Source organism: Saimiri boliviensis, chromosome 2 (assembly GCF_048565385.1).
Source record: "Saimiri boliviensis isolate mSaiBol1 chromosome 2, mSaiBol1.pri, whole genome shotgun sequence".
NCBI lineage: Eukaryota > Metazoa > Chordata > Mammalia > Primates > Cebidae > Saimiri > Saimiri boliviensis.
Window position 1 is genome coordinate 94278529 of NC_133450.1, and position 18876 is coordinate 94297404.

General features: G+C 39.9%; 1 protein-coding gene across 3 annotated transcripts in view; it reads left to right on the forward strand.

The window, feature by feature from the left end:
• Positions 1-18876, forward strand: part of WDHD1 (WD repeat and HMG-box DNA binding protein 1) — a 77979-nt gene that overhangs the window by 11194 nt on the left and 47909 nt on the right. For all 3 annotated transcript variants that reach the window (XM_074393919.1, XM_039468651.2, XM_074393920.1), the window contains exons 3-10: positions 2302-2413; positions 4724-4875; positions 6164-6275; positions 6517-6567; positions 7506-7601; positions 12142-12234; positions 13785-13891; positions 14135-14276. In XM_074393919.1, coding sequence (XP_074250020.1) covers positions 2302-2413; positions 4724-4875; positions 6164-6275; positions 6517-6567; positions 7506-7601; positions 12142-12234; positions 13785-13891; positions 14135-14276 — 865 coding nt within the window. The remainder of the gene's footprint in view (positions 1-2301; positions 2414-4723; positions 4876-6163; positions 6276-6516; positions 6568-7505; positions 7602-12141; positions 12235-13784; positions 13892-14134; positions 14277-18876) is intronic.

Genomic DNA, 18876 nt, shown 5'->3' on the forward strand with positions numbered 1-18876 from the left:
CAAATGCTGGACCAACTGGACACATAAACCAGGAGTATCCTGGGCAAACTGAGACTTGTAGTCCTCCTGTCTACTCCCTATAGAAAGGAGCCCAGCCACCTTACTCTGGCATTAAGGTTATTCTAAACAGGTGACCTAGACTTCATTTTCCTTTTCCTTTCCTAAATTGTCTACTCCAGGTAAACGCCCTCGTACTACATTAACTTGATAGTTTGGTTCATGTGGTTTCTTCTGGAACTGCCCTTGTCACCAGTCTCAGCATATCTAGTCCTACTTGTTTTTTGTCTTCCCAGTGTAAATATTACCTTTCTTATGAACCTTTTTGATTTTCTCAGCTGAGAATTAACCTTTTTCTTTTAAACAGCCACAGCTCTTTATATAGATTCTTTTTTTTGCTATTTACTATATGTTTTTCTATTTTATTATATACATTACATTTTGTGTTTTTGTTTTTTGTATGTGTGCAGATAGGGCACATTCTAAAGGAGTAAAAGCACTTGAAAGGTGAGAAGTTTAAAACAAGTTAGGATAGACACAGATGGCTATTTGAAACACGTTTGGATAATTGAGCTCACACATCTATTCATTTATTAATTCAATATACATTTGTTAAGGTTTCTGTCAGGCTGTTTGGTGCTGGGGATCCAGTGGTAGGCAAGGAAGATACAATCCCTGCTATTGCAGAGATTATATATGATTATATACTCATCTTTTTTTTTTCTTTTCTTTCTTTCTTTTTCTTTTTTTTGAGACGGAGTTACCCAGGCTGGAGTGCAATGGTGCGATCTCGGCTCACCGCAACCTCCGCCTCCTGGGTTCAGGCAATTCTCCTGCCTCAGCCTCCTGAGTAGCTGGGATTACAGGCACGCGCCACCACGCCCAGCTAGTTTTTTGTATTTTTACTAGAGACGGGGTTTCACCATGTTGACCAGGATGGTCTCGATCTCTCGACCTCGTGATCCACCCGCCTCAGCCTCCCAAAGTGCTGGGATTACAGGCTTGAGCCACGGCGCCCGGCCCGTTCTTTCTTTTTTTGTTTTTACATGTAGTTTCACTGTTGTTGCCCAGGCTGGAGTGCAATGGTGGATCTTGGCTCACCACAATCTCTGCCCCGCGTTCAAGTGATCCTGCCTCAGCCTCCTGAGTAGCTGGGATTACAAGCATGCACCAGCATGCCCAGCTATTTTTTATATTTTTAGTAGAGACGGGGTTTCTCCATTGGTCAGGCTGGTCTCGGAACTCCTGACCTCAGGTGATCCACCCACCTCAGCCTCTCAAAATTCTGGGATTACAGGCATGAGCCACACCACCCGTCCACTCATCTTTTTCACATTCTTACAAATAAATAATTTTATGCTGGCCAAGCATGGTGGCTTATGTCTGTAATCCCTTAACTTTGGAAGGTGAAGGCAGGCAAATCCCTTGACCCCAGGAGCTCAAGACTAGCCTGGGAAATGTAGGGATACCCTGTCTCTGCAAAAAATAAAAAAATTGGCTGGGCGTAGTGGCTCATGCCTGTAATCCAAGCGCTTTGGAGGCCAAGGCGGGCAGATCACCTGAAGTTGGGAGTTCAAGACCAACCTGACCAACATGGTGAAACCCCATCTATAAAAAAGAAATAAAAAATAAAATAAAATAAAAATTAAAAAATTAGCCATGCTTGGCTACTTGGGAAGCTGAGGTGGGTTCCCGGCGACTTGGGAAGCTGAGGTGGGTTGATCACTTGACTTTGGGAGGCGGAGGTGTAGAGAGCTGTAATTGTGCTACTGACTGGGCAACGTAGTGAGACCCTGCCTCAAAATTTTACAGTTTTACGCCAAAGAAGAACTAGAGTATTCAACTCATCTTTTATTTTATAGAAGGAAATTAGCAGTTTGTTTTTAGGGTTTATGTGTATAAAATGAGAAAAAATACTAATGTCTTCACTTCATTAAAAAGTGATAAATATAGAGGTAGCTTATGTCTGAAACTAGGTGACTTTTTTTTCCCTCGAGATAGAGTCTCACTCTGTTGCCCAGGTTGGAGTGCAGTGGGGCCATGATGGTTCACTGCAGTCTTGACCTCCTAGGCTCAAATGATCCTCCCACTGCAGCCTCCAAAGTAGCTGGTACTACAGGTACACACAACCATGCCTGGCTAATTTAAAAAATTTTTTGTAGATACTAGGTCTCTCTGTGTTACCCAGGCTAATCTCAAACTCCTGGCCTCAAGTGATCCTCCCACTTTTGATTCCCAAAGTGCTAGCATTAGAGGCATGAGACACTATGCCCAATGACTTTAATTTGTCTCTTTTCTTCACAGCTTTATTGTGACTTGTGGAAGTGATGGTGATGTGAGGATTTGGGAAGACTTGGATGATGATGATCCTAAGTTCATTAATGTTGGAGAAAAGGCATATTCATGTGCTTTGAAGGTAGTAGAAACAGTTGTATCAATTGATACGAAATGATACTGGCATATGATTTTTATGCTTGAGTGAAAAATATTTTTGAATGTAGATACACCTTTTTTTAATCTCATGAAATAATATTTTTAAATGCATGATAATGCCTTAACTTACCCCACCAATTTTTTTTGGTTTTGAAATGGAATCTTGCTATGTTGCCTAGACTGGTCTCAAATTCCTGGGTTCAAGCAGTCCTCCCAGTTCAGCCTCCCGGATAGCTAGGACTGCAGGTGCATGCCACCATACCTGACCACCCCAAAATTTCAAAGGTAAACTGAGTGGTTTTTTAAAGGTGATTAATGGATATGAATGGTGGACCAATTAAAATATATGCAAGAAAGGCCAGACACGGTGGCTCATGCCCATAATCCCAACTTTTTGGGAGGCTGAGGTGGGAGGATCATGAGGTCAAGAGATGGAGACCATCCTGGCCAACATGGTGAAACCCTGTCTCTACTAAAAATATAAAAACTAGCTGGATACGGTGGTACATGCCTGTAGTCCCAGCTACTAAGGAGGCTGAGGCAGGAGAATCACTTGAACCCTGGAGGCAGAGGTCGCCGTGAGCCAAGATTGCACCACTGTACTCCATCCTGTGATGACTTTTAACTTGAGTGTATTGTGTTTGGGTAGAAAAATCTTTCCACATAATTCATATGTTTTCCAAACCCAGACACATTTAAGGTAGATAAGATGATGTTTAGATACTCTTTTTAAAATGGTCATATATAACTGGAAAATACATTCCCAGAAGAAAAAACATAAATGACCAACATACATTAAATGCAAGTTAAGCCGGGCACGGTGGCTCACGCCTGTAATCCTAGCACTTTGGGAGGCTGAGGCAGGTGGATAACGAGATCAAGAGATCGAGACCATCCTGGTCAACATGGTGAAACCCCGCCTCTACTAAAAATACAAAACATTAGCTGGATATGGTGGCACATGCCTGTAATCCCAGCTACTCAGGAGGTTGAGGCAGGAGAATTGCCTGAACCTAGGAGGCGGAGGTCGTGGTGAGCCAAGATGGCGCCATTGCGCTCCAGCCTGGGTAACGAGTGAAACTCCATCTCAAAAAAAAAAAAAAAAAAAAAAAATTAAGACTACTTAAGCTCAAAATGTTAGTGGAGATTACTTCATAAAATTAGGAATTCACCCTCTACTCAGGATGTTTTTTGTTTTTTGTTTTTTGTTTGTTTGTTTGTTTTCTTTTTGGTACTGGACTTGCACTCATGTTGCCTAGGCTCGAGTGTGATGGTGTGATCTTGGCTCACTGCAGCCTCTGCCTCCTGGGTTCAAGCGATTCTCCTGCCTCAGCTTCCCAAGCAGCTGGGATTACAGGTACCTACTACCACGCCCGGCCAATTTTTTTGTGTTTTTAGTAGAGACGGGATTTTACCATTTTGGCTAGCCTGGTCTCGAACTCCTGACCTCAGTTGATCCACCGACCTCAGCCTCCCAAAGTACTGGGATTATAGGTCTGGGCTACCACACCCAGCCCAATATTTTCATGTTGTTATTTTTTTCCTTTCAGTGAGTATGTATTGTCTTTGTATATGAAAAAGACTGTAAAGGAGAAAAAAGTAAACATGGTCTTGTATTAGTTTACTAAGGCTGATGTAACAAATTACCACAGATTTAGGGGCTTAAAACAATAGATAATTATCAGAAGGCAAGTTCAGAAGGCAAAAAGTCTGAAATCAAGGTTTCGTCATGGTTGGCTCTTCCCAAGGCTCTAAGGGAGAACATGTTCTATTCCTGACTTCTGGGTTCTGGTGGTGTGGCAATACTCAACATTCTTTACCTTGTAGATATATCACTCCAGTCTCTGCCATGGATTCTACATTTAGACTTTAAAAAAACAGGTAATGATTTTGTTGTGGAAACATAGGGCAATGCTGTTGTGGTCACTGTGGCCATGCCTTCTCATTTTGAGACTAGCTCTGTTTTCTTTGAAAAACTCGCTTGAATCTCCTTCATTTTATTGACACTTAGGACCCATAAAAATACTATTCAAATATTTTTCTTACCAGAAGTAAAAGAAAAATTAGAGGCTAAAGGATTGGCTGGTAAAGGTACAATTCATTTTTGTAAAGCTAGCAAATTTTTTTTTGCTGATGTACATTTCAGCAAAGTTGTACATTTAGTGGTAATTTTTCTCTTGATATGAACTACATTTTTAAGTTTTTTTTTGTTTTTTTATTGGATTTTTAACTATGGAGAGACTCCCAGTTGATTTGGATTTGTTTTGCTAATGTATCTTAATTTTTCTTTTAGAATGGAAAATTGGTCACTGCAGTTTCTAATAATACTATTCAAGTTCACACATTTCCTGAAGGAGTTCCAGATGGTATATTGACTCGCTTCACTACAAATGCAAACCATGTGGTCTTTAGTGGGGATGGTACTAAAATTGCTGCTGGATCTAGGTAAGGCTTTTTGACAACAGAAAAGGAAATAATGTTAGAACAAAAGACCTCATTTATTTGTTTCAGGGTAATGTTTTCAGGGCTGTCACTTAATTTTTTGTTGTTGTTTCATCATATGTGTTTTTTTATCTTGTAAAGGTTTTTGAGGACAAACTTGTGCTTCTTTGTGAATTGAAATATACTCCTTTAGCCAGGTGTGGTGGCTCATGCCTGTAATCCTAGCACTTTGGGAAGCCAAGTCAGGCAGATCACCTGAGCTCAGGAGTTCAAGACTAGCCTGGCCAACATGATGAAACCTCATCTCTACTAAAAATACAAAAGATTAGCTGGGTGTTGTGGTAGATACCTGTAATCCCAGTTACTCAGGAAGCTGAGGCAGGAGAATCACTTGAACCCAGGAGGTGGAGGACGCAGTGAGCCGAGATGGTACCACTGCACTCCAGCCTGGGCGACAGAGTGAGACTTTATCTCAAAAAAGAAAAGAAAAGAAAAGAAAAGAAATATATTGCTTTGCAGATGGCCTGTTTAATAATACTGAAAGCACAGCTTGATGCAAAATTTTAAAAAATTATTTTAGGGCTGGTGTGATGGCTCATGCCTATAATCTCAGCACCTTGGGAGGCCAAGGTAGGCAGATCATATGAGGTTAGGAATTCAACACCAGCCTGGCTAACACAGTGAAACCTTGTCTCTATTAAAAATATAAAAATTAGCTGGACATGGTGGTGGGCTCCTATAATCCCAGCTACTCGGGAGCTGAGGCAGGAGAATCACTTGAATTTGGGAGGCAGAGGTTGTAGGGAGCTGAGATCGATTGCACCATTCAACTCCAGCCTGGGCAACAAGAGCGAAACTCCGTCTCAAAGAAAAAAAAATTAAGTTAGAACTTGGACTGTACAGTCGGAATATTTTGGAGTTTCCCTTGATGCTGGTTTGTCATGGGAAAACAATATAATTGGTTGAATTAATGAGGTAAAGTGAAAGGTATAGTACTTTTTAAAATGGTTGTAGCTATAATTAGATTAGCAAGTAACAGAAGTTTAAGATGTAACTAAAGAAGCCGTTTAGTTTGTATTTTAGCATAATGAGAAATCTCAACTTGTGTTTTCAGCATATGTATAGCGCAAAACTAAAAGGAAAGTCATTAAATTTGGGTGCCAAATTTTATAAGTTGCTATAAGGAAATTATAGCATTTGTGCTTGTGATTTTGAAATATTTGGGTCATAGCTTTTAGGTGAGGCCTTTGTATTGGCATTTATTCATTTGCATTACTCTTTTTGTTCATAGTGATTTTCTAGTCAAAATTGTGGATGTGATGGATAGCAGCCAACAGAAAACATTTCGAGGACATGATGCCCCTGTTTTAAGTCTTTCATTTGATCCTAAGGACATCTTTCTGGTAATTATTTTTTCCTTCTCTTTTTGTGTTTTTCCTGAATATATTTAAAAATGTATTTCCTGCTAACTCTAAAAAATGTCTTGCTTACTCGCTAACTTTTCAGCCTTTGTTTTATTCAGTAAGAGAGTTAACAAGAAATTTCACCCAGTTGATAAAAGGCTTTTTGATTTAATTAATTGAATCACTTTCCGTGTAGTATTATGGCTATGACTATAGGGAAATGTATTGTTTATTCCTGCAGGCATCAGCTAGTTGTGATGGATCTGTCAGAGTGTGGCAAATCTCAGATCAGGTAAACTCAGCAATTTTAATTTAAAGCTTTTTGCCCAAATCTGTAGTAAATTGTTATGCATTGTATTACTGGGTCAAATTAATATTGCTTTTCTTTAGAATTTGTTTCTTTGAGTAGCATAAATACTGTTTTTGTGATCAAAGTCCACAGTAATCTAGTACCAAAGTAAATACATTGAAGACTAAAATTACATTTGTACCCAATCACGAGGGGAATGATAGGCTTATATTTAATTTTTTAAGTTTTGTAAATCAAGGAAATAAATCCAGTTATTTTATATTTACAAGTTAGACCATGCGTTGGGCTTTGGGTAAGATGCTGGGGATAAGAAATAAAGCATGGATCACACTTGATTTGGAAAGTCACATATGCAACTTACTCAAATGTAGCCTAATAAAGATTTTAAAGGAAGTACGAAATAAAGCGTTCTCCAGATTGACAAGGGAACAATTAAGTCTTCCCAAGGCAATCAGTGATGTCTTGGCATTTCTAGACATAATATGAATGTAATTGACTATAGAAATATTCTCCACAAATATGCCTTAATGTTCACAGTTCCTTCCCTTCATTCTTGAGCTGTTTAAAAAACCGACTTTGACACCTTAACATTTTCTAATAGACCTTACAAGTTTTATTTCTGTAGTCATTCTAAGAATTTCACATATTGAAATTCTATGTGTGTATGTTTATCCAGTGATTATATCATTTGTTTTTTCTGTACAGAAAGTACTCTCATTATTTAAAATTTGTACTCTTCATATCTTTGAAGAACTTAAAGCAGTTTAGATATATTAGGTATTATAATGAAGGTACATTAAGTTGTGTTTTTCTGAGACTGTATATTTATTTGAAGAAACCTTTAAATATACTTAGTTCTGCATATATTTTGGGAGAGAATTTTCATAAAGGGAAATAAATTTTCTTTTTTTAAAAATAAGACATGTGCTGTTAGTTGGCCACTGCTACAAAAATGCAACGATGTGATAAATGCAAAATCAATCTGCAGACTTGCTTGGCAGCCAAAAAGTGGGAAGGTAAGTGGTTGTTGTTTTTCAATCTTTGTTTTATTCAGTCCTTTTCAACTTTGAATATAAGAATAGTTTTTTAATTGTTACTTTTTAAAAATTTAGATGATAAATTTTAGAGTACCGAGCCAAATACTTGGAATTGAAATGCTAATTTTCAAGATTCATTTTGAAGTGTAAATTTTGCATGAATGAATTAATTTTATATTTTCTTCACATTCATACTTAATGGAACAACTCTGGAGACAGTCTTATGTCCACTCTCACCATTAGTACCTAACATTTTAGAGGTATTAACTGATAGAGTTAGACAACAGAAAGATAAGAGAAGTTTGAAAGGAAGAAAAAAAATGTTCATTATTTGCAAATGAAATGTTTGTATATGAGTAAATCCCAAGAAAATCAACTGGGGAAGAAAATCATTACTAATAATAAGAAAATTTAGTAAGGTAACGAAGTAAACCTAGCCATTTAGAAAGAATGTAGGAAAAATAATGCATTTACTGTTAAATTGAAAAAGATACAGTAACAGGTTAAATGTACAAGAAATGTGAAAGATCTATGTAAAGAAAATTTTAACATGCTACCAAGCGGAGTAAAAGAAGACTTGGAAAAATAGAAACATATTTTTAGAAAGGAATTTTTGAGGTAAATAAAGGTAAGAGTGCTTCCCTAAATTGATCTATAGTTTTGACAACATTTATGTATAAGAATACCAGGCTATGTGTGGTGGCTCATGCCCGTAATCCCAGCACTTGGGGATGCCAAGGCAGGAGGACTGCTTGAGCTCAGGAGTTTGACACCAGCCTGGGTAATATAGCGAGACCTTGTCTCCACAAAAAATGAAAATTAGCCAGGTGTGTTGGCATATGCTTATAGTCCCATCTACTTGGAAGGCTGAGGCAGGAGGATTGCTTTAGCCCAGGAGATTAAGGCTTCAGTGGGTTATAATCTTGTCGCAGTACTCTAGCATGGGCAACAGAGTCAAACCCTACCTCAAAAATAAAATATCTCAACTGTAGGCTTTACGAAAAAAAAGAAAACAAAATAAAAGTACCAGTAAGATTCCTGGGAGGACCAAATTGAGCTGATTCTAAAGCTCATGTGGGCTTCCCACGCTACCCAGAGAAGGATCCATATGACATTGTTCTAGATTTCCATAGTAACTTAAAGGGAAACTTTCACAGTGTCTGGAACCCTCGATGTCCTGCAAATGAATGAGGAAGATGTCCTTAGGTTCCTTGCAGCAGGAACCTGCTTAGGTGGCACCAGCTTTGACTTCTAAGTGGAACAGTACATCTATAAAAGGAAAAGTGATGGCATCTACATTATAAATTTAAAGAGGACCTGGGAGAAGCTTCTGCTGGGAGCTCACACTGTTGTTGCCATCGAAAACCCTGCTGATGTCAGTATCCTATCATCTAGGAATACTGGCCAGAGGGCCATGCTAAAGTTTGCTGCTGCCTACCGCTGGAGTCACTCCAATTGCTGGCTGCTTCACTCCTCGAACTTTGACTGACCAGATCCAGTCAGGCTTTTAGGAGCTACAGCTTCTTATGGTGACTAATCCCATGGTGATCACCAGCCTCTCACAGAGGCATCTTATGTTAACCTACCTACTACTGCTCTGTGTCACACAGATTTTCCTCTGTGCTATGCGGACACTACCATCTCATGCAACAACAAGGGAGCTCACTCAGTGGGGTTGATGTGGTGGATGCTGATCCAGGAAGTCTTGCGTGGTACCATTTCCTGTGGGAGGTCATGCCTGATCTCTACTACAGAGTTCCTGAAGAGATTGAAAAAGGAGAGCAGGCTGCTGCTGAAAATGCTGTGACCAAGGAGGAATTTCAGGGTGAAAGGACTGCTCCAGCTCCTCAGTTTGCTGCTACTCAGCCTGAGGTTGTAGACTGGTCTGAAGACCTGCAGGTGCCCTTTGGGCCTCTTTAGCACTTCCCTCCTGAAAACTGGAGTACTCAGCCTGCCACGGAAGACTGATCTACAGCTCCCCACTGCTCAGACCACTGAATTCATAGTAACAACCACTGAGTGGTCTTAAGCTGTTCTTGCACAGGCTCTTAAGCAACATGGAAATAAGGTTCATGAAAAAGAAACATTGGCCAGGTGCGGTGGCTCACGCCTGTAATCCCAGCACTTTGGGAGGCTGAGGCAGGCAGATCACCTGAGGTTGGGAGTTTGAGAGCAACCTGACCAACATGGTGAAACCTGTCTCTAAAAAAAAAAAAAAGAAAAAGAAACATTGGTTCGGGCTTGGTGGCTCATGCCTATAATCCTAGCACTTTGGGAGGCTGAGGCAGGTGGATCACTTGAGGCTAGGAGTTGAAGACTAGCCTGGACAACATGACGAAACTGTCTCTACTAAAATACAGAAATTAGCTGGGCATGGTGGCACACACCTGTAATCCCAGCTACTTGGGAGTCTGAGACATAAGAATCACTTGAACTTGGCTGGGCTTGGTGGCTCACTCCTGTAATCCCAGCACTTTGGGAGGCTGGGTTGGGCAGATCACAAGATCGGGAGATTTAGACCATTTTGGCTAACATGGTGAAACCCCATCTCTACTAAAAATACAAAAAATTAGCCAGGTGTGGTGGCATGTGCCTGTAGTCCCAGCTACTCAGGAGGCTGAGGTAGGAGAATCGCTTGAACCTGGGAGGTAGAGGTTGCTGTGAGCCGAGATTGCAATACTGCACTCCAGCCAGGCAATAGGGTGAGAATCTGTCTCAAAAAAAGAAAATAAACATTGGTTTCTAAAAAAAAAAAAAAAGAAAAGAAAAAAAGAAAGGTCCATGTGGAAAACGAAAAGTTATGAAAAAGAAAAATGATGCAAATAATTTAATTCAGTCAGATAATAAAACATAAAGTTATGAGAATAAAAAGTTTGCTATTAGTCTTGAATAGACACATACCTGTTAAAGATACAAATAGACCCAAATGTGTATGGAAAGTTAATGTAGAGAAAAGGAGATTTAGCAAATGTGTTAGCACAATGATATGAATACCAGGAGGTGGGAATCATTGAGGACCATCTTGGAGACTTTATTCCACATGATGAGTCTATATACAGGTATTTACTATATTATTATTTCAACTTTTTTATTTTGAAACTTTTCAGAAAACAAAATTAATAAAGTTGATTGTATAAAAAGTAAATAATTTTGCATGATATAAAATATTACAGTTGGCTGGGCGCAGTGGCTCATGCCTGTAATCCCAGCACTTTGGGAGGCCGAAGCAGGCAGATCATGAGATCAGGAGTTCAAGACCAGACTGGCCAACATGGTGAAACCCCGTCTCTACGAAAAATACAAAAATTAGCTGGATATGGTGGCTTCTGCCTGTAATCCCAGCTACTTGGGAGGCTAAGGTAGTAGAACTGCTTGAACCGGACCCAGGAGGCAGAGGTTACAGTGAGCCAAGATCGCCACCGCTGTACTCCATCCTGTGCTACAGAGTGAGACTCCATCTCAAAAACAACAAAACAAAACAAAATATTACAGTAACAGTACAAATGACAAACTGGGGAAGAAAGTGTGAAATAGTAAAGCAGAGCTAATTTCCATAGTGTGCAAAGTATTCTTACAGATCAATAAAAATCCATCAGAAAGATGAGCAAAGACATGAGCAGATAGTGTACATAAAAAGATAACACTGTTAGGCCGGGCACGGTGGCTCATTCCTGTAATCCCAGCACTTTGGGAGGCCAAGGCAGGTGGATCACCTGAGGTCAGGAGTTCGAGACCAGCCTGACCAACATGGAGAAACCCCGTCTCTATAAAAAAGAAAAAGAAAAAATACGAAGTTGTTGGCTAGGCACGGTGGCTCATGCCCATAATCCCAGCACTTTGGGAAACCAAGGCAGGTGGATCATAAGGTCAGGAGTTTGAGACCAGCCTGGCCAATATGGTGAAACCCCATCTCTACTAAAAATACAAAAACTAGCCAAGTGTGGTGGCAGGTGCCTGTAGTCCCAGCTACTTGGGAGTCTGAGGCAGGAGAATCACTTGAACTTGAGAAGCAGAGATTGCAGTGAGCAGAGATCGCGCCACTGCACTCCAGCCTGGGCGGCAGAGCGAGACTGTCTCAAAAAAAATTTAAAAAAAAGTAATAGTAATATTAAAAGTACTAGTAATTACAAGTTCTCCATTTTTTGGTACAAGCAATAGAGTGATCACCTTAGTTTTTTCTCTTCCCATGGCAGATTATCACCTATTTTTTGCTTATTGAAGTTTTAAGTAATATTCTGAGTTTTGTTAGTTGTCACTTAATATACAGATTTGTGTCAGGCACAGTGGTGTGTGCTTGTCATACCAGCTAATTGGGAGGCTGAGCCAGGAAGATCCCTCGAGCCCAGGAGTTGGAGACCAACCTGGACAACATAGTGAGACACTGCCTTAAAAATAGAAACAATAAAACTAATTTGCTTTTATGTCTTATACATTTATCTGGATAAATTTTGGCCTTTTTTCCCTCTTTGAATTCAGTGTAATGTAAACTTTTGTTTGAATTGTTTATCTTTTCTAATAGTTACTGGCAATTCCTGTGGAAAAATCTGTTAAGCTATATAGAAGAGAAACTTGGAGTCATCAATTTGATCTTTCAGATAATTTCATCTCTCAGGTAGGTTTTATAAAGTGACACTTTCAGTGGGCTATAAGGAATATTTAATGCGTAGTTTGCCTGAGTACAGTTGCAGTTAAATATTATTGGAATGGAAAACTCTTGGCTCTTGTATGTGGTCCACCTTTTAACTCTCATCCTTTCTTCATTTGATCAATACCTGGATACTAAATAGGTCTTTGCTAGGTCCTATCTTAACTTTCTCCTTTGTGAGATTTGATAAAAAGATCTTTTAATTTCTAAGAAGTCAAATTTAATCCTTGCATAGTATTAGAACGAGTTACTCAGTAGTTAGCCTTTATTGTTAAGTGAGTTTCACTGAGACTTGTGATTATAGAATCTGAAATTTTAGAGCAAGAAGGGTTATTGGTCTATTTTCTCTTTCTCTTACACGCACACATATTTTACAGTTAAGGAAATATAAGCGGGCCGGGCGTGGTGGCTCAAGCCTGTAATCCCAGCACTTTGGGAGGCCGAGGCGGGTGGATCACGAGGTTGAGAGATCGAGACCATCCTGGTCAACATAGTGAAACCCCGTCTCTACTAAAAATACAAAAAACTAGCTGAGCGTGGTGGTGCGTGCCTGTAATCCCAGCTACTTAGGAGGCTGAGGCAGGAGAATTGCCTGAGCTCAGGAGGCGGAGGTTGCGGTGAGCCGAGATTGCGCCATTGCACTCCAGCCTGGGTAACGAGCGAAACTCCGTCTCAAAAAAAAAATGGGTAACAAGAGCGAAACTCCGTTTCAAAAAAAAAAAAAAAGGAAATATAAGCCCCGTAGGTCAGCAATGGCTTATTAAAGTTCACTTCACTTACCAGTTTTCTTCATTTTGATTGTGAATGCTAAGAGAATGTCTTGAATTATCTCTCTTTCTAAGATAATAACATTTTTTAGATTTTGCTTTGAAAATTGTGCCTGTGGCTGGGCACAGTGGCTCATGCTTATAATCGCAGCACTTCGGAAGCCTGAGGCAGAAGGATTGCTTGAGGCCAGGAATCCAAAACCAACCTGGGCAACAAAACAAGACTCCATTTCTTTAAAAAAAAAAGAAAAAAAAAAACTAAAAAATTAGCCAGGTGCAGTGGTGCGTGCCTATAGTCCTAGCTACTTGGGAGGTTGAGGCAGGAGGATCTCTCGAGCTTAAGAGTTGGAAATTGCTTGATCTGCATGTCAAAAATAAATAAATAAATAAATAAATAAAGAGTTGGAAATGGCAGTGAGTAATGATGGTGCCACTGTGCTGATGCCTAGGTGACAGAGGAAGACCCTGACTCTAAAAATTGTGCTAGTATATTTTTTCATGATAAACAAAGTAATAGCTGGTAATGATACTTGAATATTACTGAAAAATAAGGTTAGAAAATAAGCGAACTTTGTCTTGTCATTTGTGTATCAAATATAATTAAAAATAATATAGATTAGGGATATAAAAATTTGAATATGGTTGTTTATCCTTCTAATTCTTGAAAAAAAATGAAAAGAAAATTGAATTTCATAATGAGTAGTTTGAAATTTTACAAAATCATTATTTATTAACTATTTTTCTTTACAGACCCTCAATATAGTAACCTGGTCTCCCTGTGGGCGATATTTAGCTGCAGGTAGTATTAATGGTCTAATTATAGTTTGGAATGTGGAAACCAAAGACTGCTTGGAAAGGTATGATTTAGTATATCTTTTGTCTCTTCTTTGCTCTCTCTGTTAGTTTTGCATTTGTTTTATTTTGAAACATTTCAAATCTGCCATCAGATCGTCAGAATAAAAATATAATTAAACTTACTTATAAATTATCATCAAAAGTCGTTTAATCTTTTCTAACTAAAATTTACCTAAATATATATGTACAGGTTATATATATGTTTTTGTTGACAATATTTTTAGAACCTACTTTTTAACTTTCAGGGTGAAACATGAGAAAGGTTATACAATTTGTGGTCTGGCATGGCATCCTGCTTGTGGTCAAATATGTTACACTGATGCAGAAGGAAATCTAGGGCTTCTAGAGAATGTCTGTGACCCCAGTGGAAAGACATCAAGCAGTAAGGTAAAAAGTAGTATGGTACAAGTTTCTTCAGAGTATTTCTGTTATCATGTGGATTTGGAAGACACCACAAACTGCCTTCCTTTTTTGGAAAATTACCTGTCTTATTTACTATAGTAGATGCTGAGTAGTAACCTGTAGTAAAGAAAACTACTTCCGGCCGGGCGTGGTGGCTCACGCCTGTAATCCAAGCACTTTGGAGGCCAAGGCGGGTGGATCACCTGAGGTTGGGAGTTCAAGAGCAGCCTGACCAACATAGTGAAACCCCATCTTAAAAATAATAATAATAATAATAAATAAAAAAACAATAAATACTTCCAAAACAAAAACAACAGAAAAAAAGAAAACTACTTACTTGTTCAACCTGATGTCTCCAAAGTGTATTTTACTAAGAAACTTTTTTTCTCTCCATATAATGCCTTTCCAAGGAATACCTTTCATTAAATAGTATTTTGTATCAGGTCTCAGTTTGGCCTACAGACTATTTCTACTCTGAATTAGCCTTCACTCTTAGAACTACCTATATACCTCCTCTGCTTAGTCAGACAGCTTTACTGAACTACTTTAAAGGCACCTTGTTTTTTTTTTTTTTTTTGAGACGGAGTTTCGCTCTTGTTACCCAGGCTGGAGTGCAATGGCGCGATCTCGGCTCACCGCAACCTCCGCCTCCTTGGTTCAGGCAATTCTCTTGCCTCAGCCTCCTGAGTAGCTGGGATTACAGGCACGAGCCACCATGCCCAGCTAATTTTTTGTATTTTTAGTAGAGACGGGGTTTTACCATGTTGACCAGGATGGTCTCGATCTCTCGACCTCGTGATCCACCCGCCTCGGCCTCCCAAAGTGCTGGGATTACAGGCTTGAGCCACCGTGCCCGGCCCAGGCACCTTGTTTTATACCTTTTGCTTTTGTTCATTTTGTTCATTCTTGTTTTAAACAGGCACCTTGTTTTATACCTTCTTGCTTTTGTTCATTATTCACCCTGCATGGCAGATGTACCTATTTATATTTTTAGTTTAGACTTGTGGTTGCAGATTGGAGACTTAATACATGCATTTATCTCTGTCCCCATTAAAACGACACTAAAGGCATTTTCTTAAATTCATAATCCCACAAGGTTAAAGAAGGCAGTTGAAGGGATGAGTATTAAAAAAATTTTGAGGCCCGGTGCAGTGGCTCATGCCTGTAATCCCTGTACTTTGGGAGGATTGCTTGAGCCCAGGAGCTTGAGATCAGCCTGAGCAATATGGTGGGAACCCACCTCTACAAAAAATAAAAAAATAAAAGTTAGGCACGTGTGGTGGTGTGTGCCTGTCGTCTCATGCTTCTACTCAGGAGGCTGAGGTGGGAGGATCACTAGAGCCAGGAGGTTGAGGCTGCAGCAAGCTATGATTATGCCACTGCACTCCAGCCTGGATGACAGTGAGACCTCATCTAAAAAAAAAAAAAAAAAAAGAAAAAAGAAAAATTGGAGGCAAGAAAATAGATGATTGGAAACTCACTTCAGCTTCTCAAAAAGTTGAATTCTAAAACTGTAGTGTCTGGAAGCTGAGGTGCTACTCAGTTTGCCTCTCTGAATCCCCAGAGATTCAGAATTTGGTAGCACTAGGTACTTCTAAAAGTGGGGCTGAAAACAGGAGAGGCAATTTAATAAGCAAGTAGATTCCTTTAGTCTCAACATCTGTGTTCAAAGCTGGGTACCCGCCCACCCCCATCTTCACATGTATTCGGCAGAATGTTGGAGATTTGTTTTTTAGAAAAGGTAAGACAAGGCTGGGCGCAGTGGCTCAAGCCTGTAATCCCAGCACTTTGGGAGACCTAGGCGGGTGGATCACGAGGTCAAGAGGTCGAGACCATCCTGGTCAACATGGTGAAACCCCATCTCTACCAAAAATACAAAAAATTAGCTGGGCATGGTGGCATGTGCCTGTAATCCCAGCTACTCAGGAGGCTGAGGCAGGAGAATTGCCTGAACCCAGGAGGTGGAGGTTGCGGTGAGCCGAGATCGCGCCATTGCACTCCAGCCTGGGTAACGAGCAAAACTCCGTCTCAAAAAAAAAAAAGAAAAGGTAAAACAGAGACTGTCCTTGATCTAGGGACACTGGTTACAGTTGAGTTGTCTTGGGTAACGCGTAGATACTGTACTGAAAACAGGATTAAATGAAAGATTAGACACTTGAATGTTGAAATGACCATCTCACTTCTACTAGGTTCCCAGAACATTGTTGGCCAGTCTTATGCTTTTCAGGCCAGAGATTGGAAAAATCATCTTTGGGAAATTTGTCTAAGAGAAACTATGTAAAGAGAGAGTTTCTTAACTTCAGGAAAAAAAGTTGTAAAAGAAAGGAAAAGTGATCATAATATATACCTGTATAAAAAGATAGAAATAGTGCCAACCACTTGGGGTTATTGGGAGGATTAAATGAATTATTTATAGTTAGAACAGTGTCTAGCACACTTCGTAAATTTGGCATTATAAGTGTTGGCTATTATTTTTATTATTCAGTCATGAATAGCATTTACATGATCATACTGACCTAAATACTGTATATTGAGAGAATCACAAAGAGGATGTATCTAACTGTACTGGGAGAATTGGGATCGGAGAATAGTGTAGATGCAAGTGTGGGGGTTGAGGTGCTTGTGAAAGGGCACCAGATCCTCATCTCCCATAGATGGAACCCACTTCCCAGGCTCAAGCAGTTCTCTGCTTCACCCTCCCAAGTAGCTGGGATAACAGGTGCCCACCACTACCCCTAGCTAATTATTTGTATTTTTAGTAGAGACAGGGTTGCTATGTTGGCTAGACTGGTCTCAAACTCCTGACCGCAGGTGATTCACTTGCCTCGGCCTCCCAAAGGGCTAGGATTACAGACATGAGCCACTGTGCCTGGCCTCCCCATTTTTTCAACAAGAAAATCCATATAGATTAGATTAGATAGGTAGGTAGATAGGTAGGTAGGTCGATAGATAGATAGATAGATAGATAGATAGATAGATAGATAGATAGAGTCATCTTCTAGAGATAAAAAAATCCAAAAACAGATTTTTTTGCTAGCTTGAGGACATAAACTTTGAGGACTATAAATGGAATGGTTAAATATCTTCTTATAGCATTTAGTTATTAATTTACTCATATCAAATATTTTTTGATGTATGGATTTAAAAATACTTTTTAATCTCATTTTATTAAATGAGTTTTCAGAGCACAATTGTGTTTGCTTCCATTTAAAAGGTTTGTGAGAGTTGGGGTGCGGTGGCTCACACCTATAATCCCAGCACTTTGGGAAGCCAAGATGGATCCATCACCTGAGATCAGGAGTTCGAGAACAGCCTGGCCAACATGGTGAAACCCTGTCTTTACTGAAAAATACAAAAATTAGCTGGATTTGGTGGTGCACGCCTGTAATCCCAGGTATGCAGGAGGCTGAGGAAGGAGAATCACTTGAACCTGAGAGGCAGAGTTTGCAGCGAGCTGAGATCATGCCACTGCATTCCAGCCTGGGCGACAGAGTGATACTCTGTGTCCAAAAAAATTAAATATGTAAATAAATAAATGAAAATAAAAGGTTTATGATATGATACTTTTTTGTGTGTGTGTGACAGAGGTTTGCCCATGTCTCCCAGGCTAGAGTAAAATGGTGCAATCTCGGCTCACTGCAACCTCTGCCTCCCCAGTTCAAGCTATTCTCCTGCCTCAGGCTCCCGAGTAGCTGGGAATACAAGCATGTGCCACCACACCCAGCTAATTTTGCATTTTTGGTAGAGACGGGGTTTCTCCACGTTGGTCAAGCTGGTCTCGAACTCCCAACCTCAGGTGATCTGCCCGCCTCGGCCTCCCAAAGTGCTGGGATTACAGGCGTGAGCCACTGTGCCTGGTGGAATACTTTTTAATATGTTAATGGTGTTCTCATTAGATTTTTAGACCAAACTGTGAATTTCCATTGGCTTAACATTTGGACAGTTTCTGTTCATCCCATAGGAGTAACTTGGGATCTTTGCAGTGTGTCTGCTTTAGATCACTTTTAAAGTGATTGATTTATTTATTTTGAGACAGGGTCTCACTCTGTTGCCCAGGCTGTAGTGCAGCAGTGGAATCACGGCTCACTGCAGCCTCGACTTTCCAGACTCATGTGATCCTCCCACCTCAGCTTCCCAGGTAGCCAGCACTATAGGCACATGCCACCATGCCTGGCAAATTTTTTGTATGTTTTGTGGAGATGGGGTTTCACCATGTTGTTTAGGCTGGTCTTGAACTCTTGGGCTCAAGCAATCTACCTGCCTTAGGTTCCCAAAGTGCTGGGATTACAGGTTTGAGCCCCCAAGCCAGGACTCTATGTTGAATTTCTTTGCCTTGTTTTTCTGTTGGTTCTATCACTTTATTTTTATAAATATCAAAACACTAACTAACTGAGATAATGTAAAGAAAATGTATCTTATGTAGTATCTTGTTCAAAATAAAAGTAAATAAGAGAATGTCTTAAAATATAAGAGACTTTATAGGGACTTTATCTTTTTTTTTTTTTGAGACGGAGTTTCGCTCTTGTTACCCAGGCTGGAGTGCAATGGCGCGATCTCGGCTCACCGCAACCTCCGCCTCCTGGGT